The sequence below is a fragment of the Phascolarctos cinereus genome, unplaced genomic scaffold (assembly GCF_003287225.1).
Source record: "Phascolarctos cinereus isolate Bilbo 61053 unplaced genomic scaffold, phaCin_HiC Scaffold_1;HRSCAF=81, whole genome shotgun sequence".
Taxonomy (NCBI): Eukaryota; Metazoa; Chordata; class Mammalia; order Diprotodontia; family Phascolarctidae; genus Phascolarctos; species Phascolarctos cinereus.
In genome coordinates this window covers 210,695,043-210,722,718 of record NW_027555514.1, presented here as the reverse complement: position 1 = coordinate 210,722,718, position 27,676 = coordinate 210,695,043, and the positions used below count along the sequence as shown (strand labels likewise).

At 42.7% G+C, this 27,676-nt stretch overlaps 1 protein-coding gene across 1 annotated transcript; it reads left to right on the top strand.

The window, feature by feature from the left end:
* Nucleotides 1-1,146: 1,146 nt before the first annotated feature.
* On the top strand, nt 1,147-11,029 carry DHH (desert hedgehog signaling molecule). The gene is made up of 3 exons (XM_020966243.2): nt 1,147-1,755; nt 5,291-5,552; nt 5,811-11,029. The coding sequence occupies exons 1-3, from the start codon at nt 1,444-1,446 to the stop codon at nt 6,434-6,436; spliced, it is 1,200 nt and encodes a 399-aa protein (XP_020821902.1). The 5' UTR covers nt 1,147-1,443; the 3' UTR covers nt 6,437-11,029.
* The last annotated feature ends 16,647 nt before the right edge of the window (nt 11,030-27,676 follow it).

The window sequence follows — 27,676 nt, the reverse complement described above, 5'->3', positions numbered from 1 at the left end:
CTGCTGCCCTTCCCTCCATCCCTACCTTTCATCCAGACTCAAGATGAACTATACTGTCCCCGGACCCATTCCCAGTTTTTGTATCTTCAGCCGTTCAGCTGGGGAAAAGATCCTGCTCCTAACTTCTACTTTTTACTGCTTAAGATTCATTTCCCAGTTTAGATCTGAGGCAGAAATTTTTCTTTTGAGAAGAAGGGTTTTGCAAAAGGGCCCTTCACCCAGGGATGGTAAAGCAACAGGTGTTGAAGTGCCGTGTTTTCGATGCTTCTGTCCTTAAGGAGCTTCCCCTCCCACCCAATAATGAAATCTGAGGTCTGTCTCAGAATCATGTGTGGGAGGTCATCCCTCTTGGTCTGACTGTAGGAGTAAAGGGACAAATTTCCTCAGCACCAAGCACCACTCCAAAGCAAGAAGGACTGGAAAAGTTGGTTACCAGACTACAATCTAAGGTGGACTAGTATTTATAATAGCCCTTAGAGCTTTGCAAAAGCCCTTCCCTGTTGTTTTGTGTGATCCTCAAGACACCCCTGAGAGGTAAGTGCTATGATTACCCCCAATTTTACTGATACTGAAACAGGCCAGGAGGTTGAGTCATTTATGCTCAGGGTCGCTCAGCAAGTAAAGGCAGGATTAAAACTCGGGTTTTCTTGACTCCAAGTCCAATGCGCCACCTAGCTGCCAATGGACTATGTAGTGTGAAAGAATGAGAGCAGAGATAACTGGTGGGACGGGAAACCTCTAGCATTTGGGGGACAGGTATCCTCGGGTCAGATATTTGAAACCTCCGGAGGTCACTGCAATCTAAAACCGGCACTCGGGGGATTGAGAGAAGGTCTACACAATGTGGAGTAATAACAGGGCATGTCTCCAGCCTTTATCAGACCTTGAGGGAGAGCCAGCCCTATCGAGGAAGTAGGACAGCAGGGTTGCAAAGCCGCTGCTATTCTGCCAAGCTGAGCGTCCCCAGACCTTTACTCCCCTGGTTAGAGACTTGCGCCGGGTGAGAACTCCAGCCAAGGACTAAAAGCCGGCTGCTTGGAAACTGGGTGGGAGGGGAAGAGGGGCGTTGGGTCTGATGCTTGAGGCATTAGGGGCGGGTTGGGCTCACCCAGGGGGGTGGAGCAAGAGACAGTGGGTGGGGCGTATAGCCACTTAAGGCGGAGTTCGGCAACACTGTCCTGGGTAGTAAGTAGAGCCGGGTACAAGGCTGGTACCCATTGCCCCATTCCTAGAGTATTATGTTATAGTCCCTTAGTGACGGGTCACAAACTCCGGGGGCATGAAGGAAGAGCCTCAGTACCGTGACCCTTTTGTTCGGCTACGGACATCAGTGTGAGCCCAGCGCTCCTTAGATAAATCACCTGCTGCTCATCGGAAAAGAAATGCCCAACTGACTAGAAGCCCCCGTGAGGACAGATATTCCTTCCCCTAGGGGCTGGTGCCATGGCGCTGCGGGTGGTCCTGGTGCCCGTGTGCTGCCTGGCACTCCTGGCTCTACTAACACTGCCTACCAGGAGCTGTGGACCCGGCCGGGGACCCGTGGGCAGACGCCGCTATGTGCGAAAGCAACTTATACCGCTACTCTACAAGCAGTTTGTGCCTAGCGTGCCAGAGCGAACCCTGGGTGCCAGCGGGCAGCCCGAGGGTAGAGTGGTCCGGGGGTCGGAACGCTTTCGAGACCTGGTGCCCAACTACAATCCTGACATCATCTTCAAGGATGAGGAGAACAGTGGGGCTGACCGCCTTATGACCGAGGTAAGAAAGCCATCCCCAGTCCTCGCCCTATTCCGCAGGTGTCTGACCCTGCCTATGCTGGACATACCCGCTGCCCGCTCGCCCTTCTCTGTGGAGCTCCCACGAAACCTAAGACATCTCCCTCACCACCAGCCCTACTCTGCAATTGTTGCAGCCTATGTAAGGCAAGCCTCATCTTAGAGGAAGATATCTCAATAGAAAGGCTTGGAGGATCACAGAGGAGTAAGCTGGTGCGGGAGGGAGGGCGGTTGGGGAGGACTAATGAGAGTGAAAGGGACAAGCTGAGAAGGTGGGGGGAGGGGTTGTGGAATGGCGGCAGGCGAGACGGGAAATGACTGAGGCGTGGACCGGGGGTCAGTCACCGAGCTAGGCAGGAAGGGCTGAGGTGAGCCCGGGGCCAGCAAGGCCCTGGGGTGATCGGGGAGTCTCCTAAGGAATAAGGGGCAGAGCTTCAATAGCTGACCCTCATGTGCCAGGCTCTTTCCAGGACTGCTCAGGATTGTGGCTGAGGAGGTGAAGAAAGGAATTCCTGAGCCACAGGGTGGAGGTACCCACGCTAGTACATTTAGGAGACTTGTCCCATTTCAGGACACCCAGCTACCGTTGGAAGATTCCACCCCCCTCTCCACTGAATTTTCATGTGCCCTATTACTATTTCTGAGGATGTATTGTATTGATAGAAAATTCTTGCCAAGGGTCCTTGTTCCCAAAATACTTGCTCACCTTGAGAACATCAAGGTAAGAAGCTCTGAGGCTGAGGTCAGGGTCCTTGCCGAGAGAGCTGTCCAAACACTCCACTGTGTTTCTATGTCTTAGTTTTCTAAATCTAAATCCCAGCTTGTCAAGGTCCACTATGTCTAACATCTCGGGAATCTAGGTGTCTTCTTCCCACTTGGGCTCTAGGTAGTGGCCAACTCAGAAAGTTAAAGTGAGAGTCAAGGGCACTTGAATCTCATAATCCTGTTGGATTAAGGAGCCCATTTCTGGCTAGTTGGAGATGTGTGTTGGATGTCTGGAAGCTTTCCATAATCAATTGCTCAAAAAAAATTGGAGCAATTGTCTAGATAGAATAAGGAATTTAGGACTCAGTCCAATCCTCTCATTTTCTAGATTAAGGGACCGAAGCCCAGAGAAAAGTGACTTGTACTAGATCACTGGATTCATTAGGAGCAGAGGTAGGATTAGAACCCACACCTCCTTGGATTTGTTTTCACTTCCAGGATCCTTTGTTTTCATCAATGTGGGAAAAATTGTCACCTGATGGACCTCCTTCTAGCCATAAATGCTTCAAATTTAGAGAGCACAAGTATTCAGGTGGTTGCAGGCTGTACTTAAACTCTTTTCAATTTGGTAGGGCCTACCAAGACTATACTGCTTTACTGCCCTGGTCTTTCGAGAACCCAGGATTACATCTGCCCTCTTTGGGGAATTGGAATAGGACTTTAGTAGAGGGTTGTGAGTGTGTGTGTTGTTGGTGGTGGTTTTTTTAAAATTTATTTTGTTTTGTTTTTGCCATTATACAGCATTTAGGAAGAGAAGAAAGGGAGAAGCAAGCTATTTTCTCTGGATAAATTAATTAATTCTCCATTCTCCAGACTAGCTATGTGACCCTGCTAAGTTACAACTTCTGTCTGCCTCAGTGTACTCATCTGTAAAACGGGAACAATAATAGCAGCTAACTCACTTGGTAGTTATGAAGATCAAATGAGATACTGCTTCGACACCTTTAATACTGCATAAATGCTAGCTATTCTTATTCTGGGGATACTGCCCAGAAAGAATTCATTTTCTTTCCCCATTCAAAGCCAGGAGACCCCAAACCTACACCTCCAACAAGTTTCCTGCTCAGCAGTCCTTACCCTGGGAATTGGGGCTTCCTTCTGTGGCTTCCACTTCCAGCCAGGGGCTTCCCTCTTCAGTCTTGTGCCTTCTCTACCTGATCATATTTCTCAATGACACCTGTACCTGGCAGAATTTAAATGGAACCATATATTGAACACATATTGAATACAGGGAAGCCTCCCCCACCTCCCTCCAGTATATGATGTAGTTCATGAGACCCTCACCTCCCATTGCATGGCAGCAAAATGGCTCCATTGAACTGGACCCAGCTCTCAGCGGTCCTGCCCCCGCAGGTCAGGGCCTCCGCTTAGCCTATTGGCCACAGCGGCGCAGCGACTTTTCTTGCTCCTCTTCACTGTGTGGAACTTGTTGGAGGTGTAGAGGTTGGGGGTAGGGGACCAGGAAGAGTATTACCCCCACCTTGCAATGAGGAGAACCAAAGTTAAAGGTGAGTGGGCGGAGCTGAGAAGAAAAGGAGACTATCAGCTCTCCGCCTCCTCCAGGGGTCCCTTTCCAACCCCTCCCTTCTCCCCGTTATGAGTCAGGCCAAGGTCTCTTGCTCCTAGACTGTAACTATGAGCGATAAGTGCAGGCTCACTCCCCCAGAGCCAAGCTGTGAGCCTTCGCCTCCCTTCTCCGCCCACCCGCAACTTTCACCTCAGATCAAGGATCTCCTCATTCCTCGGCAGTCCGGCCTGGGCAGTACACCCCCATTCTCAGGTACTGCAGTCCTGCTTTCTAGGCAATAGCCTGGAGGAGTGAGAGGTGGGGTTTCTGAGCGCTTGGAGATCCCTGGCTGAGACTGGGCCAACGAAGAGTTGGCCGAGCTGGGGGAGGGGGCTGTAGCACTTCTCTAGGAGAGGGGGGCGCGGCTCACTGCCCTTTATTCTCCCCGCGCTGGGGCGGCTGAAAAGAGTCTTTGTGGCTAGAGCTGCTGAGTTCGCTTCTCCCGCCACTGCCCCGGCCCGGCCCGGGATTCTCACCCGGTTAAGTCATCCCGGAGAATGGCCATTGTGCTTTCCGCAGCCCCCGCCACTCTAACCTTTCCTGTAGTCTCGGCCCCTCTGGGAGCCCCTAGGTTCTTCACGCCCACTCCCTCTCCTCCAGGCTTGTAGTGCCTGAAGGGGTTAATGCTGGGGGGTGAGGTGGTGGTGAGTCGGGTGGCTGGAGGAGGAGGAGGAGGAGGAAGGAAGGAAGGAAGGAAACAGTGCCCAGTGCCAGGGGAGGCAAAGAAACAAAAGACGAATCAGGCGGAGGGAGGTCTGGGCCTAAGCTGAGGCCCAGATGGCTTAGATAGGGACTCTTCTTGGGGCAGTCGACCCAGCCTCCCCCTTACGGTTCCCCGGTGGAGCTACACCCCGTCTTTCTCTGTAGGGCAATCTACATGGGTGGGGGGGAGGTATCATCTAGATCCTAAGCTGAGTGGAAGTTCCAGCACTTCTGGAGGGGAAAGGGGAACCAGAAGTGGAGTAAGATGATTCTCCTCTTCCTAGCCCTCCATTCCAGGAGGGGTTTTCCCTGGTTTCCCGCTGGGTTATTTAAGAAGGGTGAATGGTTCAAAAGTAATAATAGATTTGGACGGGGTACGACTCTGGTTTTCCGTCTCATTTCTCTCCCCTTTCTCCTCCCTTGTACTCCAATTCGAAACGCTGATTTTACTCCTCCAACCCCCACACACCTTGTTTCACCCCAGCGCTGTAAGGAACGAGTGAATGCGTTGGCTATAGCTGTGATGAACATGTGGCCAGGAGTGCGCTTGCGGGTAACCGAAGGCTGGGACGAGGACGGACACCATGCTCAGGACTCACTACACTACGAAGGCCGGGCCTTGGACATAACCACATCGGACCGCGACCGCAATAAGTACGGGCTATTGGCAAGACTGGCAGTAGAGGCTGGCTTCGACTGGGTACACTACGAATCCCGCAACCATGTCCACGTGTCTGTCAAAGCTGGTAAGAGTTAAGTCTTGGGCTGAGCAGGGCGGATACTGAAAGCATCGCTTGCTAGGGGGAAAAATTATATTGTACCGGCCTTCTGCCTGAAAATGAACACAAGGGGATGGGTATCATTGTAAATCACTTCGAATGTCCCTCTTCTAGCCCGGATAGAGGCAAGAAGGCGTAGATGGAGTGCGAGGTGGTAGTAGGGGTGAGTGGGAAGAGGGGTTGTGTCGTCCCTGTTTAAGCTTTCTACCCTTGCTCCCACTGCAGACAACTCTCTGGCGGTGCGGGCAGGTGGCTGCTTCCCAGGAAACGCCACGGTACGTCTGCGGAGCGGAGAACGGAAGGGACTACGTGAATTGCATCACGGAGACTGGGTGCTAGCTGCAGATGCTGCCGGCCGGGTGGTACCCACGCCCGTGCTGCTCTTCCTGGACCGAGACTTGCAGCGCCGGGCTTCTTTTGTAGCTGTGGAGACTGAGAGGCCCCCACGCAAACTGCTCCTCACACCTTGGCACCTGGTCTTTGCGGCCCGCGGCCCGGCTCCTGCCCCAGCCGACTTCGAGCCAGTGTTTGCTCGGCGATTGCGAGCTGGGGACTCGGTACTTGCCCCAGGCGGGGACGCGCTTCGACCTGCGCGAGTGGCCCGTGTGGCTCGGGAGGAGGCTGTGGGTGTGTTCGCACCTCTTACTGCGCACGGTACTCTGCTGGTGAACGACGTCCTGGCCTCCTGCTACGCTGTCCTGGAGAGTCACCAGTGGGCTCATCGTGCCTTCGCGCCCTTACGTCTGCTCCATGCTCTAGGGGCTCTGCTGCCTGGTGGGACCACCCAGTCCATCGGTATGCACTGGTACTCCCGCCTCCTCTACCGCCTGGCAGAGGAACTACTGGGCTGAGAGTTCTAGGTGGAAACGCCGGAGCAGAGGCAGAATCTTGGGCACATGGAGATTAGAGGATACAGGCCAAATATGAAATGTTAAGAAGGAGGAACAGAGAGAAAGACGAGGACAAAGGAAGAAGGATTGGGTGAGGGGCAGGGGAGTTTGGCAAGGTGTCCTAAGGAGGAATAAGGAGGTTGTGCATTGATGGAAGCAGTATTTCCCTTAGCCACTATTCTCTCCTTGGCCCTCTACAAATTCAATTTAATTTGTTTAAATTCAACAAACATTTATTAAACATATACTGTATGCAGGGCACTTTACTAGAAGTGGAGGGAGATGCAAAGATACAAATGTTACAGTCCTTGCCCTCATGGAGCTTACAAACGCCTTGCCCCCTTTTGAGCGCTCTAGTTCCTGGCCGATAATTTTATTTTTCTATTTATAAATGGTAATATAATCTTCCAACTCTTGCCCCTGTTCTATGCCCGGTCAGGCACTAGGAAGAGCCATGATCAACTCTAATACTGTCACTGTCCTTTTTTCTCTATGTGATCTAATAAAAGGAACAATCCAGGTATGAGATGTCAGCTCTGAAATGTCCTAAGTTTCCGCTACCACAACCCTCCCCCTCCCCAACTCAGAGCAGTTCTAGTCTGTCTCAGCACACCACCAGGTCTCAAACATGAGCCTCTAGGCCACCTACCCTAAGGATGCCAGCCCACGAGAGGAAGAAATGCAATGAGTATTAAGCTAGAAGGCCAGGACTGAGGATCTTCTACTCTCTCAGACTGTCTGACTCTTCCCTTCCCTGCCAAGTCTCCCACCTCTTTGTCTCCTGGTCCTAACCACTCTCCTCCTAGAATTCCTATCCCAGTCATTTGCATAATGAAGGTCAGGATGAGGGGGATGGTTCTTTGAAAGTCACCCTCCCCCTCGTCTACTAGAGACGCCAAGCTGGAATTAGGACAGTGGTGTGTGTGTGTGTGTGTGTGTGTGTGTGTGTGTGTGTGTGTGTATACACATGGGGGTGTGCAGAACTTTCCTCAAATCAACTCATTTCCTCATCCTTTGCAAACCTGAAATCTAGACACAAGCCCTTACACAAGTCCTGATGATTAGCTCCCCCCTCCATTCCTAACACATGTGGGATGGGAGAGGGAAGATGCTGAGGCCTGCCTGGTTAATAAGTCCCCACTCAGGCCTAGAAGACATGTATGGAACATGAGCTGAACAAACACTTGGGGCCCTTTCCGAGTCTTTGGGAGCAGAGGATTCACAACTGCATCTTAGGAGGACGGAACACCAGGCTAGGCTAAGAGGTCATGAAAATGGCAAGTTTAGTTTTGGTGAGGAAGAGGCACAGGGCAACCCCCTTGATTTTGTGCGTGCTCCCCAAGGCCAAAGGACCCTGGTGTGTGCCACCCTCTGGTGGCTATAATGAAAACTCTTTTCTAGCAGCCTACCCTCTGTAAAGAAATAATGGTATATTCCTACCAGAGTCAAAGGAGAGGGGAGATTGTACCACATTTCAAAGTTAGGGGTAGGACTGAGCAGGAGAAAGGAGTTTGTTGGGTTTCTGCAAAGAACAGCATTCTTAGGATTTCAATCTAGAAGAGTCTTTGCAGAGCATGTGGTCAGAGCTTAACCAGAGATACTAAGAGCAATTAAAGTTATTTTTTATAGGAAAATTTCCTCTATGTCTTTATCCTCTTTAGCCTTAGTCAGTCCATAGCCTCGTTTTCCTTAGGAGATGGAAACACAGTGAGAAAAAAGAAAACTGGAGTACCTCAGCTTTTTTTTTTTTATTCAGGTTCTTCAATATCATTCACCTGTGTGTTGAGTTGCGTGTTATCTTTTCTCAATTCTCATCCTTTTTAATCTCTACAGCCTTTGAAATTGTTAATCACTCTCTTCTCCTTGGAAATCTCTTTTTTCCTAGGTTTTCTTGATTCTGCTCTCTCCTGGTTTTCTTCCTATCCATCTGACTATTCCTTCTCAGACTCCTTTGCTGGATCTTCTTCCAGGTGGTCCCTAATAGTGGGTGGATCCTCCATGGCTGAGCTTGAATCCTTTTCTCCCTCTATATTATTTAATTTGGTGATCTCATCAGCTCCCATGGATTCAATTATCATATTTATGCAGATGATTCTCAGATCTATTTATTCAGTCCCAACCTCTCTCCAGGAACTGGAGTCAGGAAGACCTGAGTTCAAATCCAGCTTACTAGATAGGTGACCCTGGGCAAGTCACTTAACCTTGTTTGCCTTAATTTGTTGGAGAAGGAAATGGCAAACCACTCTAGTATCTTTGCCAAGAAAACCCCATGGACAGTATTGACTTGCTATGGTTCACAGGGTCATAAAGAGTTGGACATGACTGAACTCCAGTCTCACAACCCCAGCTAAATATCTCCAACTGGATGTTGTAGATATTTCTAATTCAATATGGCCAAAACTAAATTCATTTTCTTGTCCTTCCCCACCCCCACTACAAAAAAAAAACTTTCCCTTTTCCCAATATCCTTACTATTCTTCAGGGCACTACAATCACCTCACTGAACTAAGGCTTTAAATATAGTTATCATCCTTGATTCCTCACTCCTCACCACCACCGCATCCCCATCAAATGAGTTGCCAAGTCCTGTTTATTCTACCTTCTCAACAATTCTCGTCTAATACCCCTTTCTCTCTGATAGCACCACTGTGGTGCAGGCAGTCATCTACTCATGGCTGTCCTGACGGTTATTCTCCTTTTATTAAGTCTCTCCCAACTCTGGTCCATCTTCCACTCAGCTGTCAAAGTGATCTTCCTAAAGCACAAGTCTGATCATGTCAATTCTCCATTCAATAAGCTCCAGTGGCTGCCAATCACCTTCAGGATCAAATATAAAACCCTCTGTTTGGATATGTAAAGTCCTTCATAACCTGGCCCCTTCCCACGTATCCAGTCTTATTATGGCTTATTCCTTTCCACATACTCTGTGATCCAGTGACAATGGCCTCTTTGCTCTTCCTCAAACAAGACACTATCCATGGGCTCTGGGAATTTTTTTCTGGCTGTCACCCATGTCTGGAATTCTCTCCCTCCTCATCTCTGCCTCCTGACTTCCTAGCTTCCTTCAAGACTTACCTAAAATCTTACCTTCTACAAGAAGCCTTTTCTGATTCTTCTTAATGCTAGTGCCTTCCCTCTGTTGACTATCTCCAACTCATCCTGTTTATGGTTTGTTTGTACATAATCGTTTGTGTGTTATCTCCCCCATCAGACCATGAGCTCCTTGAGGGCAGGGATTGTATTATTATTATCTATTATTATTATTATTATTATTATTATTATTATTATTGTGCCTTTTTGGTCATCCCCAGTGCCTGGCACATAATAAATACTCAATGACTTGACCTGACTTGGGGTCCCATGTAGTCATGACCAAAAGGCAAGATTTCAAAATAGAAGAAGTTTGCCTTCAGCTTAAATTTAAAAAAAAAATTTATCAAATGCCTACTGTAGCAGGATGTTGATAGGGAACTTGAATCAAGTGAATTCTCCCCATTCCACTTGATAAAATTAAAGGGAAGGGACCTTTGTCAGGAAGGGGAACCTCTCATGGAGCCAAACATGCCCTTTGGCTCCATTCTGAAAGACATGAATCTCAGCATGAATCCCTGATTGGTTCCCATACCTGAGGGATAGTCTGAAAGATGATTGGCCAAGGAGGAAATAAGAAGGATCTTAGTTGGATTATAAGAATTATGGATGGGGCAGCTAGGTGGCCCAGTGGATAGAGCACTGGCCCTGGAGTCAGGAGGACCTGAGTCCAAATCCGGCCTCAGACACATAACACTTACTAGCTGTGTGACCCTGGGCAAGTCACTTAACCCCATTGCCTAGCCAAAAAAAAAAGAATTATGTTTTATCTGTTATATGTGTTATATGTCTGAGGCCGGATTTGAACTCAGGTCCTCCTGACTCCAGGGCCAGTGCTCTATCCACTGGGCCACCTAGCTGCCCCCAAAAAAAGAATTATGGAAAGACAAGATCTTTTGGACCCATCTCTTTTTGGGCTTTTCCACCATTTCCCATTAGACTTCTAGCAAGAGGTGGGTGTCATGGAGGGGATGGGGGATTTCTCTTCCCCCTCAACCCTACGGGCTAAGCTTAGGTTTAGGCTTGCCCAAGGCAGCATCTTATATCTCTGATGTCTTTCTTCTGCCTATTTCTTTCCCTGAACATGTCAGGGACTATGGATCTTGAGAAATGGACATTTCTAGCTTTGACAATAACCTTGTGTCATCACCAGTTGTTAAGCTTGGGTGCCAGCTGCCCAAAAGGAGATGAAAGCATAATAGCATGCTTTTTGGAGAAGAGCACCATGACAGGAGAATCCTACAGCTGAAGGACTAAGGAAAAACATTCTTAGCTGGCCAGGAGATCTGGATCTTGTGAGTTGCTTACAAGTGGGAGAATAATGAGTGTAATGGGCTATTTAAGATGTTTTGTTTCTTTATTTGTTAATGCTCTCTTTTACTTCTCTATTTGTTAATGCTTGTCTTTTGTGTCTTAGGCATATTCTGTGGTGGAGGAAATAAACAACAGTTCTATACCTTGTTACACACCTTGTATATTGAGTGCCTTTAATAGAAGGGACTCTGTTACCCACATTATGGGGAGATCCTAGGCATAAGTCATACTTAAGTTTTGTTTCCAAGATTTCCCTGGAGTTTCAGCCTGGGATGAAGGTAGAGTCAGAGAAGGAAAAGCCTGACCATCTCTTTCCGCCCCTTTGGAGTCAGACTTATCCTGAGATAAACCTTGGTTCCTCTGAGTCCCTTGGTGGGAACAGGCTCTCCTGGACCTTAGGGTACACTATTGTATGAAAAGCATTGTACTAGGAATGGCTGGGAATACAAATGCAGAAATCCTAATGGTCCCTGCCTTCAAAAAAACTTATATTCTACTGGAGTACAACTAAATATAATACAAGGCAGAGCTTGGTTTGTTCAGTCCTATTTCCTTCTCCAATTTATTTTACAAATTATGAAACTGAAGCAAACAGGGTTAAGTGACTTGCTCAGGGTCACATAGCTAGTAAGTGTCTAAGGCCAGATTTGAACTCAAGAAGTTGACTCCAGGCTTGGCGCTCCATCCACTATGCCACCGAGCTGCCCCGAGTATGATAGCAGCAGAAAGGATATCCCGGGGCAGTTAGGTGGGCACAGTGGATAGAGCACTGGCCCTAAAGTCAGGAAGAACTGAGTTCAAATCCTGACCTCAGACCAATCACCTGAAGCTTAGTAGCTGTGTGACTCTGGACAAGTCACTTAACCCCAATTGCCGAAGAAGAAGAAGAAGAAGAAGAAGAAGAAGAAGAAGAAGAAGAAGAAGAAGAAGAAGAAGAAGAAGAAGAAGAAGAAGAAGAAGAAGAAGAAGAAGAAGAAGAAGAAGAAGAAGAAATATCCAAATGAGATATTCTAGGAAATTCGAGGAGGGAGAAACCACTTTCTCCTGGGGAAATCAGGGAAGACTTTTAACTGGAGGCAGAACTTAAGTTGAGACTTGAATTTAGGGATTTTAATAGGCAGAAATGAGGAGGAAGTGTTTTCCAGACGTGATAGATGACCTGTGTGAATTCAGAGTGGCTAGAAAGTTCAAGATACATTCAGAAAAGAGTGAAATCTAGTTGGAACATAATGTGCATGAAAGTGAGCAGTGAGAAATAAGGTTGGAAAGACAGGAGACTTGAGGTTCATATTTTGGCCAATAGGCAATAAGGAACCACTGAAGCAAAATGAACATCACACTAGAATTGCTAGAGTCCCTGGATGACTGCATTCATTAAGCTTATGTCACTGTATTAGCTATGCAGAAAGGGAATAAGATATCTGCGCTACCCAACCAGTGGCACTTAGCCCGTAGATACAGATGCAACTCTCCCTCCCTCCCTATCCCTCACTACTAAGCCCATGACTTCAGCAGTGCCATTCAACCTCCACTGACTGGCCTCAGAATTAATCAGAGAGATGAAATGGAGTATTACTCAGAATATTAAATTATACGATCTATACTGGATACATTGCTCATGAGCCTCTACTTGTCTTGGCTTCCCTCTCTGTTTATAACCTTCCCCCATATTAGAAGATTCAGAAATTTAGCACACTGTGATTACATAGTTAATGGTACGTAGCATAAAATGAAAGGAAATTAATCAACCTTTCCTATATAGATATATTTGCCTCTAACCATCTCCTAAACCTCCTCCCATTTGCCATCCCATATTTTCAGGTATCAGTAGGGAACATTCCCAACCACAAGCACTTGTAGTTCACAAAAAGGAATAGGAGAAAGAGGTGTGTGTCCCTTGCCTCAGGATGGTATACTTTAAATGAAATGATATACGTTAAACATAGTTCTCCTCTCAGTTCACTGGCTCCAAAAGATGTACAATAGCTGAAAGATTCAGCAACTCAGAGTGTAGTTCCTGCCTTCAGCTTTGTTCCATAATAAAAATCTCTCCTCAAGGTGCAGGTATCCATTTATCTTTCCTGATGGCTGCTCAGTCCTCTGGATGCAACAGCCCTGAACAATCCTGATTACCTCAAAGAAATGCAGAAGTCCGACTCCAAGGTCATCAGAAGGAAGAGAACACAGCACACAGATCACATAGCTTTAAAGTATCATGTGACTTCTTGCCTGTTGCAAGCCCACACACCCTAAAATCTCTGGGAAAAGAGGAAGGGCAAATGTTTTCTAATGTGCTAGGCTAATGAGAAATCCTTCTACCAGTTTCTGTATCTGTTTTTGTCTTTCTCTTTATTATCATGCTCCTTCCCGGGCTCAGGTAATTAAGGATAGTTCAGAGAACTAGGACAATGCAGGGGCACAGGTTTTAGGGATGACAGGGTCAGACTTGCATCAGGAAGATTATTTTGCTGTAGTTCTTTCCCTTTCATTTTATCAAGTTCCTACTTTTACCCTCACCCCAACTCTAACCTTGGGTACCTTGTACTTTCCCTGGGAAATAATCTGGGTTCCTGACCTTCCCTACCATCTAAATCTTTTACTTCCCTATAGATCCTTCCTTAAACATTCTATGTCCTACCACTTCTGAGAGTTTTCACCCTGAGAAGGGTGTTGCCTTCTTAGGTAACACGTAGATGTTAGCAGGGGCCTTCCAGGCACAACAGCTTAACCTTAGGAGTAACGTTAATAGTGAGAGTTTCAGGCACTTTGAAAGGTTGATGAGTCTAAATGTCTGTTGGACCTTTCCATGTAGGTGTCCCATAGGCCTCTCAAGCTCAAATATGTCCATAATAGAACTCCTAAACCCAACCTTCCTCCTGTCTTCCTAGTTTCTATTGAGGGTACCACCATTTTTCTAATTATCCAGAAATCCAGAGTAAAAGCCAAGGGGTCATCTTTAACTCGTTGTTTTCACTCACCACAGCCTCCATCTTCAATCAGTTACCACAATTCTACATTCTCAATATTTTTTGAATCTGTCTTCTTTTCTCAGCTTTCACTGCAAGTATCGTAATCCAAGGTATCATCTCTTCTCTCCTAGGCTATTGAGATAGCCTCCAAATTGGTGTGTCTGTATCCAGTCTCTTTTTTTTACAAGCCTTTCTTCACACAGCTGCTAAACACTTCCATTGTGTTCTCAACAGACCACTATCAGTCAACGCTGAAGCCATTGACCATACATCTCAGGTGGAAGTCAATCTCTCTCTAGCTGAACTTTCAACTGAAGAATAGATTTTGAATGCCATTAGGCTCATCTTATGTGGCAAAGCACCTGGTGTTAATTCTATTCCAGCTAAGATTTACGAGGCAGGGGGTCTACTGCTCATACAAAAGCTGACTGAAATCTTTCAAGTTATATGGCAAGACGAGGTTCTCTTGAAGGACTTCAAGGATGCCTCCATTGTCCATCTCTTTAAAAGAAAGGGGAATAGGCTGTCCTGTGACAACCACAGAGGGGTGTCTCTCTTAATCATTGCTAGCAAGATTCTTGCCAGAGTCCTTCTTAATAAGCTGTTCCTTCACCTGGAAGATGGTTGTCTACCTGAGAGCCAAAGTGGCTTCAGAAAGGGATGAGGAATGGTTGATAAGGTGTTTGGTGCCACACAATTCCAGGAGAAATGCCAGGAATAGAACAAAGTTCTATATACAACTTTCATCAATCTGCACTGATGGTAAACTATTTAACTTGAAAAGGCTACAAGCCAAGACTAAAAGTAGAGGGAGTGTTGGTATATGATCTTTTGTCCACAGATGATTGTGCACTCAATGCAGCCTCTGAGGCTCTGATGCAACATGGATTGATTCTCTGCTGCTTGTGCTAATTTTGGCCTAACAATTAACACCAAGAAAACAGAGGTTCTCTACCAGCCAGCACCTCACCATCTATATGTGGAACCATCAGTTATAGCAAATGGAGAAATTTTTAATATTGTGGATAAGTTCACCTACCTTGGCAGTATACTTTCCAGGGATGTACATATGGATGATGAGGTTAATACATGCATTACCAGAGCTAGCTCAGTGTTTGGGAGGCTCTGAATGAAAGTGTGAGAGAGAAGAGGTATTAGATTGCCTACCAAACTGAAGGTCTACAGAGCTGTTGTGCTGACCTCATTGTTGTATGCCTGTGAAACCTGGACTGTATATCAACACCATCGATGCAGGAAACTGAATTGATTCCATTTGAATTGTCTTAGGAAGATTCTGAAGATCACCTGGCAAGATAAGATACAAGACACTGAGGTCATTTCTTGAGCTGAACTGTCAAGCATTCAAACTCTACTGCAAAAAGCCGATGAGCTAGCCACATTGTTCTAATACTAAACATATGTTTGGCGTAAAAGACTATTTTACAGAGAACTCACGTAAAAGCAAATGCTCATGAGGAGGTCAGAAGAAGCAATACAAGGACACTGTCAGGGTCTCTCTGAAGAATTTTGGGATTTGACTATATGCATATATATTTCAAAATGTTTATGTTTGTATTTCTTAGGTTCATAATAAAAATAAAACAAAAAAAATACCAAGGAGAAGACAAGGAAAATAGCTTAAGTTAGAGATGCCAATTTTGGGAATTGATTTACCAGCTCCCAAAATTGTGGATTTTGCAACAAACTCCCTTACCTTCTTTGAGATCAGAGGTTCTTTACCTTTTTTGTGTCGTGGACTCCTTTGGCAGTTTGGTTAAGACTATGGACTCCTCAGAATTATGGTTTTAAATGCATAAAACATAATGCATAAGATTGCAAAGAAAGACAATTTTATTGAAAAATACTGTTATCTAAAAATATTATTAAAATAACAAGCTAATGGACTCCGGATTAAGAACGCTTGCTTTAGAATTAATGTGTTGTAAAACATTAAAACAAATTAGATTTTACTTAATCTTGTTTTACAAACCCAATATAATTTGATAAGGATTTATTGAGTGCCTACTATGTGCAAAATAGGGTTTTAGGTATTTGAGATGCAAAACCAAAAACCCCAAAAACATTCCTTGTCCTCAAGAAGCTTATAAAAACTACTGGAGGACCCTTGGAACATTTTATTGAAACCTGTTAAAGACACTTATGACTCTTTGGCAACCAAAGTCGAGAATCATTGATCTAAGGTCACTAATACTCTTCTTAGCCAAAGCTTATAAACTATCATTCCAAAGATAGAAAGTCACTATAGAAATGATCCAAAATTTCTAATACTTTTCTTTGTACATGATGAGCATAAATCTTATACTACTTAATGGTAGGTCAGTAAAATCGGTCAGTCAGTGTCAGTCAATAAGTATTTATTAAGTACCTACTATATGGTAGGCACTGTGCTAAGTGATGAAGGTACAAAGAAAGGCAAAAGATAGTCTCAGCCCTGGAGTAGTTCATACTTCAGTGGAGCAGACAATACACAACTATGGACAAACAAGCTATTTGCCTGATAAATAGGAAACACAGAGAGGGGATTAGGATTAAGAGAGTTTGAGAAAGGTCTGCTATAGAAGATGGGATTTCAGTTTAGATGGAAGGAAGGAAGGAAGGAAGCCAGGAGGTGAAATGAGGGAAAAGAGAATTGTGGGAATGGGCAATCAGAGCCAGGAGATGGACTGTCTTGTTTGAGGAACAGCAAGGAAGCCAATGTCACTAGATTGCAGAATACATGGGGTGGGGGGTGGGGTAGGGTATAAGGTGTGGTAGGAACTACATTATGAACTGCTTTGAATGCCAAACATGATTTTGTATTTGATCCGGGAGGTGACAGGAGCCATGGGAGTTTATACTGAGTGGAGGGAAAGGAGAGAGGTGACATGATCAGACCTGTGCTTTAGGAAAATCACTTTAACAGATGAATGGAGGATGTACTGGAGTGGGAAGAGACTTATTTCAGGAGGTCAACCACCAGGCTATTGCATTAAGAGATATGCACTTATACCACGGTGGTCATAGTGTCAGAGGAGAGAAGGGGGACATACTCAAGAGATGTTAAAAAGGTGAAATCAACAGCCTTCAGTAACAGAGCAGATATGACAAGTGAGAGATAGTAAGGAGTTGAGAATGACATCTAGGTTTTGAGCCTAGGGGACTGGGAGGATTGTATAATAGGTAAGTTTGGAAGTGGGGGAGGGTTTTGAGGGAAAAATTAGTTCAGTTTTAGACATGCTGAGTTTGCGATGTCTATAGGACATCCAGTTTGAGATGTCTAATAGGCAGTTGGAGATGTGAGACTGAAAGTCAGCATAGATGTTAGGGCTGGATAGGTAGATTTGAGAATCATCAACATAAAAATGATAATTAAATCCATGAGAGCTAATGAGCTCATTAAGCATACTAGTATGAATGAAGAATGGAGGAAGGTCCAGGACAGAACCCTTGGGACATCCACAGTTATTAGTTGTGACCTAGATGAAGATCCAACAAAGGAGACTGAGAAAGAGTGATCAGATGGGTAGGAGGAGAACCAGAAGAGGAGAGTATCAAGGAGAAAAGGGTCATTGCCAGTGTCAATGGTTCCTTTCTTGACAAAGTCATCTTGTAAAGCTTTCATGACCCAAAGCTTTCATAGAACTATAAACTCTGTGTAGTACTAATTGCTTTCTGAAACAAGTGTGGGATCAGTTGAAGGTCCAGAACAACATTTTATTACATGACCCCAATTGCTGTGATTGTCCCAACAGTAGGATGGCTTCTCAGGACTTGAGTCCTTTAGCATTATTGCTTCAATTCTTGGATTGTATTAGTTTTTAAAATCCTTAATTAGTCATAATCTCTCTCCTCCAGTCGCATAGACAACTAAGGGGCCAAGGGTCTAAATGAAACAAAGATCACATACATTACTGGCATGCTGTCTGGTACAAGTCTCGGCTACACTTCAATTTGTTTATGACCTAGATCCCTGAGTATCATATAAACCTTCCTTAGTGTGATAGGACTTAGTGCATTTCCTGACACAGCTTCCCTGACTTCCTCCCCTTATGTAACCTGATTGGCCCCAGTTTCTGTCCTAAAGACATAAAAGGTCCCACTCTCAGACTTGGTGGGTGCCTGAGACCATCTTGTGGAGAGTCACTTTACCCTAATGACATACTGACCACATGAGTTTCCACTTGGAGATGGGGATGGGGGGGAGGGAGGAGGAGAGACATCAAAGTGCCACTGTATCCTTGCTTGTATATCTTTGCCACATTTAACAAAGTATTCTTCCTTTTTTCAATGACATATAAGTACCTCATTTCTAATATCAAATCTGTATGAATAGAGTACCGGGAATTAGAGCCTCACCTACAACACAGATTTGGCCTTCAAAAGCATAGCCTTCAAGACAAAAGCATCAGCATTCACATTAACTTTCCCTAGCCAATTATGTTATGCAGAATTCATAACTAGCCAATATTGCGACCTCTCTCTGACAAACTCCATCTAACTTGTCGCTCATCGAAATGTCACTGGCTTTTTGTCAGCCCACACTTGAAATTTGGTTTCATATGCATAGTTTGGGAATTTTTCAGTGATAGCCCATTTCAAAGCTAAGAACTCCAATTTATCTATAGGATAGTGAGTTTCACTGTCACTAAGCCCTTTACTGGCAAAGGTAAATGGTTTCTGATGACCATCACTCTTATGATGAGATTGCTGTCAAGCCATTCAGATTACAAAAGCTTTGTTTGGATCTGTATATGCCAACACCAGTTCATGCAATGAAGCAATTCATCAAATCTTTAAAGCTTGTTCACATTTATCTATTAAATAATCTTCAGATGACTTCAAAGGGTTTAGAATGTACTGAAAAAAATGTTTCTACCTATATCTAAAATCTGCTTTATCTGATTTCCTATTTGTTTACTGCATATTCTAATCTAAGTGATGACCATAACTGAAGGCATAAAGTTGCTTCTTCCTGTATTAGAAATAGAAGGGGCTAAAGAAAACTAAATCTATTGTTACATATAAACATACAAAGTTGGCATAACTGGTATGTCCTTTATATGCTCTAGACTTGCTGTCCCAACCCACGTATACACTAGCAGATTGGATCCTTAGAGTAAGGCTACCTATATATTCCCTAGGGTTCTAAGGGTAACCCTAAGGGACTATGAAATTTTATCTAATGCTGTTAGTTTGAACCCCTATTCCAGTGTGTTTCCCTCAGTATCAATCATCAATCAATATCTCTTCAATACTGACAAGCAATTAACATCAGCTAGCTTTTGCAATGGGAAATTTATCATTTTTGTTCCTAGAGAATGTTTTGAAACAGTTGTTAGAACGTCTTTACCTCACCAAATTCACTTCTAAATGTAGCATAGCTGCTGGACAAGTTGTTCCATTACTGCAAGACACATAGTTTTCCACTGTTGAGCTAGGTCTCATAGGTTGCACATGGGGCTATGCTCTCTATTACTGGAAAACTAGTATGGACTTAAGTGCTTGGACATCTGGTGGCTTTTTTAACCTTTTGAAGCTCACAAGGTTATAAATGAATCCATTCCATTGCCAACACTTATTCACTTAAGTATTCACTTAAGAATGGGAAAGAATGAAACACAACAGAGACAACAGTCATGCCATGTACTTAAGGCTTCATTTGGCCAAAGTAAGGTTAAGAGTAGGCAATTTGCTATCTCTATTTCTCCACTCTGAGACTTACAGCAACCCTTAGTTACTACCAGGAGAAAAAGTGAAATTGAATCAGATATATATATATATATATATATATATATATATATATATATATATATATATATATATATATATATATATATATATATATATATATATATATATATATATATATATATATACATGCATATATTCAGCAGCCATTTACTCCATCAGCTGATCAAATGAAAGCTGTCTTTTTGTCTTTCTCTGACATAGAAATAGGATAGGATCCATGCATAAATCCAATATTGAAAACCACTAGCTATTTAACAAATGAACTGAAGCATCTTGAATTCTTGGAATTGCATACTGGGTCCACTTTAGTTCAGATTTGGATAGTTCACAACATTCATCTCTTCCTATTTCTTTTTTGTTCAACCACTATGTGTGATATATACAAGTTAGTAGAAAACCATTTCTGCCCAATAAAATTTAACTGTGATGATGAATTCTAACCAATAGTTCTTTAAGGTGATTTCTGGGAGCTTCCATTATAGATAAAGGAATCTTCTTTCATTCTCTAAAGTGCTGGAAGTCAGTGAAGTATATGCTGTGAATTGCTTCTTGAACATATCACACATCTCATATCACACTCACCCTAAATGAGAACAGTTATATTCTTTCTCTCTTTCTGCACTTGACAATCATTCTCAAATAGGATCATGTTCATATATTTGGAACAGAAAAAGAGGATTGTACATGAAACCATGAATCTCTATTTTGTACAGTTTTCATTTAAAAAAAGAATACAATAAATTTAATGTGTTAGTTTCAAAACTGCTCTGATTGTATCTGTTTGGTAGTGGTTTTTAAAAATCTAACAATGATTCTATTTTTTTCTTTTCTTTTTTGGCATTCATGTTCCTAGTCCTCTTGCTTCCAAATCCTGCACACCCAAATGAAAACAAAACAAATCCTCCCTTCTTATAGATAAGCACAAAACAAAATAAGTTTAAGCATTAGCTATCTTCAAAAATGTACACCTCAATCTGCCCCTTGAGTACCCCTACCTCTTTGATAAATGGTAGGAAACATGTTTAATCTGGAGAAGTCGTTGGTCATTGCACTTTGATTTTAGTCCTTAAGCATTTCAAAGTTGTTTTTCTCTATAATATTGTAGTTATTGTATAAATTGATTCTGGTTCTTCTTCTTTCGCTCTGCATCAATTCTTATGTCTTCCTAGGGTTTTCTGAATTTATCCCTTTCATTTCTTTTGGAGTATTCAATTTCTTATGGTGCAATAACATTCTGTTACTTTCATAATTTGGTCAGCCATTCCATGACATGAACTCACACTGTCTCTAGTTCTTTGCTATAATAAAATGTGCTACTATGAATATTTTGTATGTGAGTGTTCTTTCCTTGGACTTCTTGGTGGGGTGTGTGTATATGTGTGTGTGTATGTGAGGAAGATATGTCTAGCAGTGGTATTAATGGTAGTTAGGTAGCTTTTGGGGTATTGTTGCTTTCAAGAATAGTTGGATCAATTAATTCATTGTTCCATCTCAGTGATACTCCAATAAATGTCATTTTCCATTTTTGTCACCTTTACCAAAATTAGGGACAGGAAATAGAACCTCTGAGCTATTTTCATTTTTCTTATTGTTAGTGATTTGGAACATTTTTTCATATGGTTTTTAAGAGTTTGAATTTCTTCCTTTGAAAACTGCTGGTTTGTATCCTTAGACAATTTATCTATTGGAGAATGATTACCCTTATAAGCATCTGTCTCAACTTCCATTCTTTTTGCACTGAAGAGTCACAAAAGCTAAATTTCTCCAAATCCACTTCTTAGTTTGAAATGTAAGTGCTCTCATGATGTGACTACTAGTTCTGTGAATACTGTATAAAAAGGTCAAAGTATACAGATAATAAGCCCCAGATTTTTGCTAGTACTGTTTTACTAATTCTAGAAATACATTGGAATTAGTCCTGATTAATATTGACCTTCCAGCAGTAGTAGGTGGATCTGGATAAACTGAAGTTCCCCTTCCCATTGACACCAACCACTTTATTAGGAAATCTCAAGATTCCCAAATACGGGTACTTTTTTTTTTTACTCCTACTGAGAGGTCCTTTCATAGTTGTGCCCAAGAGACCACCTCCCTAAAGGCCCTAAGATGTCCTTATGCTCTGGATCCAGGCATGTGATTTGGGCTGGGTTTATTCCTGGGAGAGTGTAGCTTCTAGTGAAAAGGCTCACATTCTTCCACTCATTAATTCTCCTTTCCAGTTCCCTAGAAACAAATTATTTAAAAATTTGAGCTGTAGCTCATGTCTAGGGTCTCCACAAAAGGACAGGTAGAAAGATATTCAATGTTTAATATGAATCAGGCATAGGACAAGTATTGATTTCCCACATATAAATATAAAGCAAAGGACAGAAGAGGATCACAATACTCACAGAACAAATTAAAATAGGATTTAGTACCGTACCTTACACTCTCCTAGGAAGTAGATAACATATTCAACACAAGGTAGACACTCACTAAAGAGGTGTAAAGAACAAATAATATTAATAATAAAAAGGCATACTGAACTTAGGATGACAGTTGCCTAGGCAGGATATGTACTTTATTTGCTATGTGTTCATGGCTAGATGTTGGGTGGGATGGGGGATAGGGAAAGGCATCGATTTCTTACCCCTCATGGAAAGGGACTTGAAGTAGACTTGAAATAATTTGAATCTGAAAGGTAAGAGAGCACTAAGATTTAACTACCTGCTAAGTCATCAATTCTTGATTAGTGGCCAATCACCTCAAAGCATAAAGCTCTCTTAATGCTGAGTCAGTAGTATGTGGTCAACTGGAAGTAGTCAAGGAATCTCTGGGCATACTCTATGCAACTCATTGGGATCCGTGTATCTAGTCCAAGCCTCATTCTCAATTTTCACCATCGTTTCTGTACAGTGTCCAAAGAATCCAGATGGGATAGGTCCATAAACAACTGATGGTGGTGCCACGCTGTTTTGGGAGTTTGTTTCAACTGTCAACTCTGACTCCATCTTTGTTTCCTAATGCTCATTCATTGGAAGTCACCTCCTCATACCAACTCTGCATTCCTCTTTCAGATGCATTCATCATTCATGAGTCCATGTAGGTCACAGGTATAACAGATGACAATTCTGCTTCTGTGCTTATATTGTTCCAGTAATGATTTTTATCAGACTCTATGACCTCTATTCTCTTGGTCTTTTATCTTCACAAATAGGACAATTTGTCTATGTTCCATTTTACGACAGATTTTCTTTACAGAGAATCTTTATCTTTGCCTTTAGTTTTGGGTTATCAGTATGGCTCTCTTTTTGTGCTTTTTAAAACCCATACATGAGAGAATACTCTAGAACTGGCGAAATTAAGTCTTTCTTAAGTAAGTATGTATGTAAGTAAGTAAGTAAGTAAGTGCTCCTGGGAAGATTTGCACTCCTACTCCATTTTATATACTATGTCCACCAATTTTTCAAAATTCAATGGAAGCTGGTTACAGGTTAATGTCAACTAAGTGCCATTTTATCTCTGGGCTTTGTATCAAGTCACATATCATTCCTCATTTGCTTCTGTGAACTAATCCAACCATGCTGAAAAGTGATTTGGAACTATAATTTAAAAAGATACCAAACTGTGCATATTTTTTGACCCATCAATACCAGTACTAAACATATAGCCCAAAGAGATGCTAGATAGAGGAAAAAGACTTATCTGTACAAAAGTATTCATCTTAGCACTTTTTGTTACAGCAAAGAACTAGATACAAACTGGGTGTTAACATCTGGGAAATGGCTGGGGGGGAAAACATGGCGTATGAATACAATGGAATACTATTGTATCAAAAGAAATTATATTCTCTCAAGGGCTCTCTCTTTGTCTCTCTGTCTCTCTATCTCTCAGTCTGTCTCTGACTCTTTCGCCAGGACAAGAGACCACAGGCATGTACCACCACTCCCAGCTACTTTATGCATTTTCAGTGGCTGTCTCTCATGCCTACAATGGTCTCCCTCATCTCTGCTTCCTGACTTTCCTGACTTCCTTGAAGACAGTTCAAATCCCATCTTCTATGGGAAGCTTCTTAATCTCTACCTCCCCATTCACCCCAATTAGCACCTTCCCTCTGAAATTACCTTTGAGGGAATTAAGAGTATTAGGATAGCAAGCGGTTAATTGTGGTAATTGAGTAAACATTTTTTACTCCATCTTGTGACTCAGTTCTGGCCCAGGACTTCAGGATCAGCTCAGTTCCCTTTCTAGTCAATTACGGTTCTAGTCCAATTTATGTCTTGTGAGAAAACTTTATTAAACTGTGGGAATTGGGAGAGGACTTTGTTACATTGTTTGAACCTAGCCCTGCATGACTGGGAAGCTCAACCACCTCTACCTATAAGAGACTCTTAATTAAGGACCTAGGTTATACTGACCAGAAACTCAGAACCAAAGATTGATGCAAGGAGTTTTCTCACAGTTGTACATCTCAAGCAACCCAAATGTCTTATCTGAAAATTGGCCCCATACTAACCAATTAGTCATTATTTCTGTGTTCCTTTGATTGTATACAGATACTTAGTGGGAGGCCTGGGAAGAGATGCTTCTTTTTCTGATTTCAATTGCACCTATTCACTCTACCCATCCCAATTTGGAAAGTCCCTAATCTTTCCTCCGATTAGAAATCAGATCACCTGGTTTGTTTCCTTTTAATTAACTGGCCTTATATGATTAGTTGTTTTTAATATATAAAAGTTTGTCTCCAGCTGTATTTGGGGTCCAGGCCTAAACTGAGGAGCTGTGGTTTGGCTTGTTGGACAATTGACATCATTACATAACAAATCTAAGTGCTCAGGAACTTGAATCTTTGTTTCCTCAGTCTTTTCATCTTTCACTGGCCACACCTTCCATTTACTCTGTATGTATCTTTCCCGGGCATAGTATGCATGTTATCTCCTTAGAATGTGAGCACCTTTAGCACTAGGATTGTTTTTACTTTTCTTTGTTTCTTCAGTGCTTGACTGAATAATAATAATAATAATAATAAATGTTTGTTGATTGATAGACTGTCTGAGATCTTGAAAGGTCAGAAGACCCATGAGAGTTTGTTGGCAGCTGAGCTTTGTGAGGACTGCAGTGAACTTCAGGATCAGACCCAATACTGAGTTGATGTGGCAGTCAAGACACTGTCTGGCAAGCAAGGGAGCAACTCTGCCCAGCAGGGATGCCACGTTTGGAAGTGGACTTGGTAGGGGAAATGCTTTGTAGCAACCACTTTAAGTTTGAGCCTCAGGGGTTTAAGTAACAGAGGGAAGAGTGTGTCCTGGGTTCAGTGGGATGTTTTTGGATTTTTTTAAAAAAACTTCTATTCTTATTATATCTTTTCTGTAAATATCCTTTTGTAAAAGCTAATTGATATTAACTAGTTAAATTGATAGTGGGGCAGTAATCAATGGTGTTGATAATATGAAGGACATGTTAACTGTCACTGTCCATTGATAATGGGGAAAACAGACAGGGATGGGAGTTTGAGTTCATAGCATTGAACACTTTAGCTCTTCATGGGTACACCTAGAATCCTGAGGGGGTGATATAGGTAGCCTCACTCTGGAGATTCAACATGCAAGTGCACACATGATTTAGGAGAGTAAGTGTGCATGTAATTTGGGAGAATTAAGTCCAAAATTTGGTTACTATTATATTTTCAATCAATTAAAATCTGTTTTCTCTTCTTCCTGCCCTCCCTGTCCATTGAGAAAGAACAACAATATTCCTGTTAGAAACATTTATAGTCAAGCAAACTAATTTTGGCACTGGTCACATCTCATCTTTCCATTAGGAGTGGGCAAGTTTCTTCATGAGTCCTCTGGAATCTGCTCCCCCATTTTATTGATCAGATTTACCAAGTCTTTCAAAGTTGCTTGTCTTCACAATATTGTTACAAAAGTTGTTTTGTTTCTGTTTACTTTACTCAGTATCAGTTAGTATAAGTCTTCCTAGGTTTCTTTGAAACCATCCTCTTGATTATTTTTTACTGCACAATAACATTCCATCGTCTTCATTTACCATAACTTGTTCAGCCATTCTCCAGTTGATGGGTACTCCCTCAGTTTCCAATTCTTTGCCATCACACAAAAAAGCTGCTATACAATATTTTTGTATGCATGGGTCCCTTTCCTCTTTCTTTGATCTCATTGGGGCTTAGAGCTAGTAGCGGTTTGCTAGGTCACAGGGTACCCAGAGTTTAATAACTGTTGGAGATTAGTTCCAAATTTTGCAATGAATTGTACCAAATAATGTACCTGTTCTCCTGAAGACATTCCAGCATTTGTCATTCTCTCTCTCTCTCTCTCTCTCTCTCTCTCTCTCTCTCTCTCTCTCTCTCTCACACACACACACACACACACACACACACACACACACACTTTCTTCTCTTCCTCCTCCTCTTCCTTCTTTGCCAATCTGATGGGTGTGAGGTGGAACCTCAGTTGTTTTCACTTGTGTGTCTCAAGTAGTGATTTAGAGCATTAAAAAATATGACTATTGATAGCTTCAATTTCTTCCTCTGAACAGTCTGTTCAAATCCTTTGACCATTTATCAATTGGGGAATGACTCTTATTCTTATAGATTTGAATCAGTTCCTTTATATTAAGAATGATAACTTTATCAGAGGAATTTGCTCCAAAGACTCCCCACCTCCCTCCACCTGGTTATCTTGTAATTTTCTCTTCCTTGATTTTTTTTTTGTGCAAAACCTTTTTAAGTTTGTGTAATAAAAAATTACCTATTTTTACTCCTGTGAAGCTCTCTGTCTAGTCCTGTTTTGTCATGAACTCTTCCCCTATCTGTAGATCTAAGAGGTAATTTCTTCCTTGCTGCTTTAATTTGTTCATGATATCACTTTTTATGTCTAAGTAATTGGAGCTTATCTTGGTATATGATGTGAGATGTTGGTCTATATTTAGCTTTTGCATTCTTTCCCCAGTTTTTCCAGCAGTTTTTGTTGAATAGTGAATTCTTGCCCTATTAGCAAGGGTCTTTGGGTTTATCAAATATTAGGCTACTGTGCTTGTTTCTTTCTGTATATTGTATAACTGATTAACCTCTCCATTTCTCAACTAGTACCAAATTCTTTTGGTAATTACTATTGTGTCATATACTTTGAGGTCTAGAACTGCCAGGCTTCCTTCCTTCCCATTTTTTTCATTATTTTCTTTGAAATTCTTGACCTTTTGTTTACCAGATGAATTTCATTATTGTTTTTTTTCTACCAAAGTAATTCTTTAGTAGTTTGACTGATATGTCATAATCTGGTTATATATTGAATTGGATTAAAAATTATGAATTGAATTAACAAAAAGATACCCTTGTCATGGCTTCTCTAGGGTCAGCTAGGTGGTACAGTACTGGGTCTAGAATCAGGAACATATGAGTTCAAATCTGACCTCAGGCACTTACTAGCTTGTGACCCTGTCACTCAAATTTGGGCAAGTCACTTAACTTCTGTCTGCCTGTTTTGTGAACTGTAAAAATGGGTATAATAGAATCTACCTGAAAGGATTATTGTGAGGAGTAAATGAGATAATATTTGTAAAGTGCTTAGCACAATGCCTGGCACATATATTAGGTACTTGATAAATTGTTGTTTAGGCATGTCTCACCCTTCATAACCCCTTGTGAGATTTTTTTTCTTTTTGGCAAAGGTTTGCCATTTCTAAGTGACTTGCCCAGGGTCACACAGCTAGTAAATATCTGAGGCCATATTTGAACTCAGGTCCTCCTGACTTCAGGGCTGTTGTTCTGTGCACTACACCACCTAGGTGCCCCCTTGACATTTCCTTCTCCAACTCATTTTACAGATGTAGGCAAACATTGCCTACATATATACAAAAAGGTGTCTTGCCCAGGGTCACACAGCTAGTAAGTGTCAAGTGTCTGAGACAGGATTAGAACTCAGGTCCTTCTGACTCCAGGGCTGGCTGCGATGCACTGCACCAACTAGCTGCCCCTGGGCAAGTTGCTTAACCCTGTTTGCCTTAGTTCCTCATCTGTAAAATGAGCTGGAGAAGGAAATGGCAAGGGGACAGCTAGTATCTGAGGCCAGATTTGAACTCA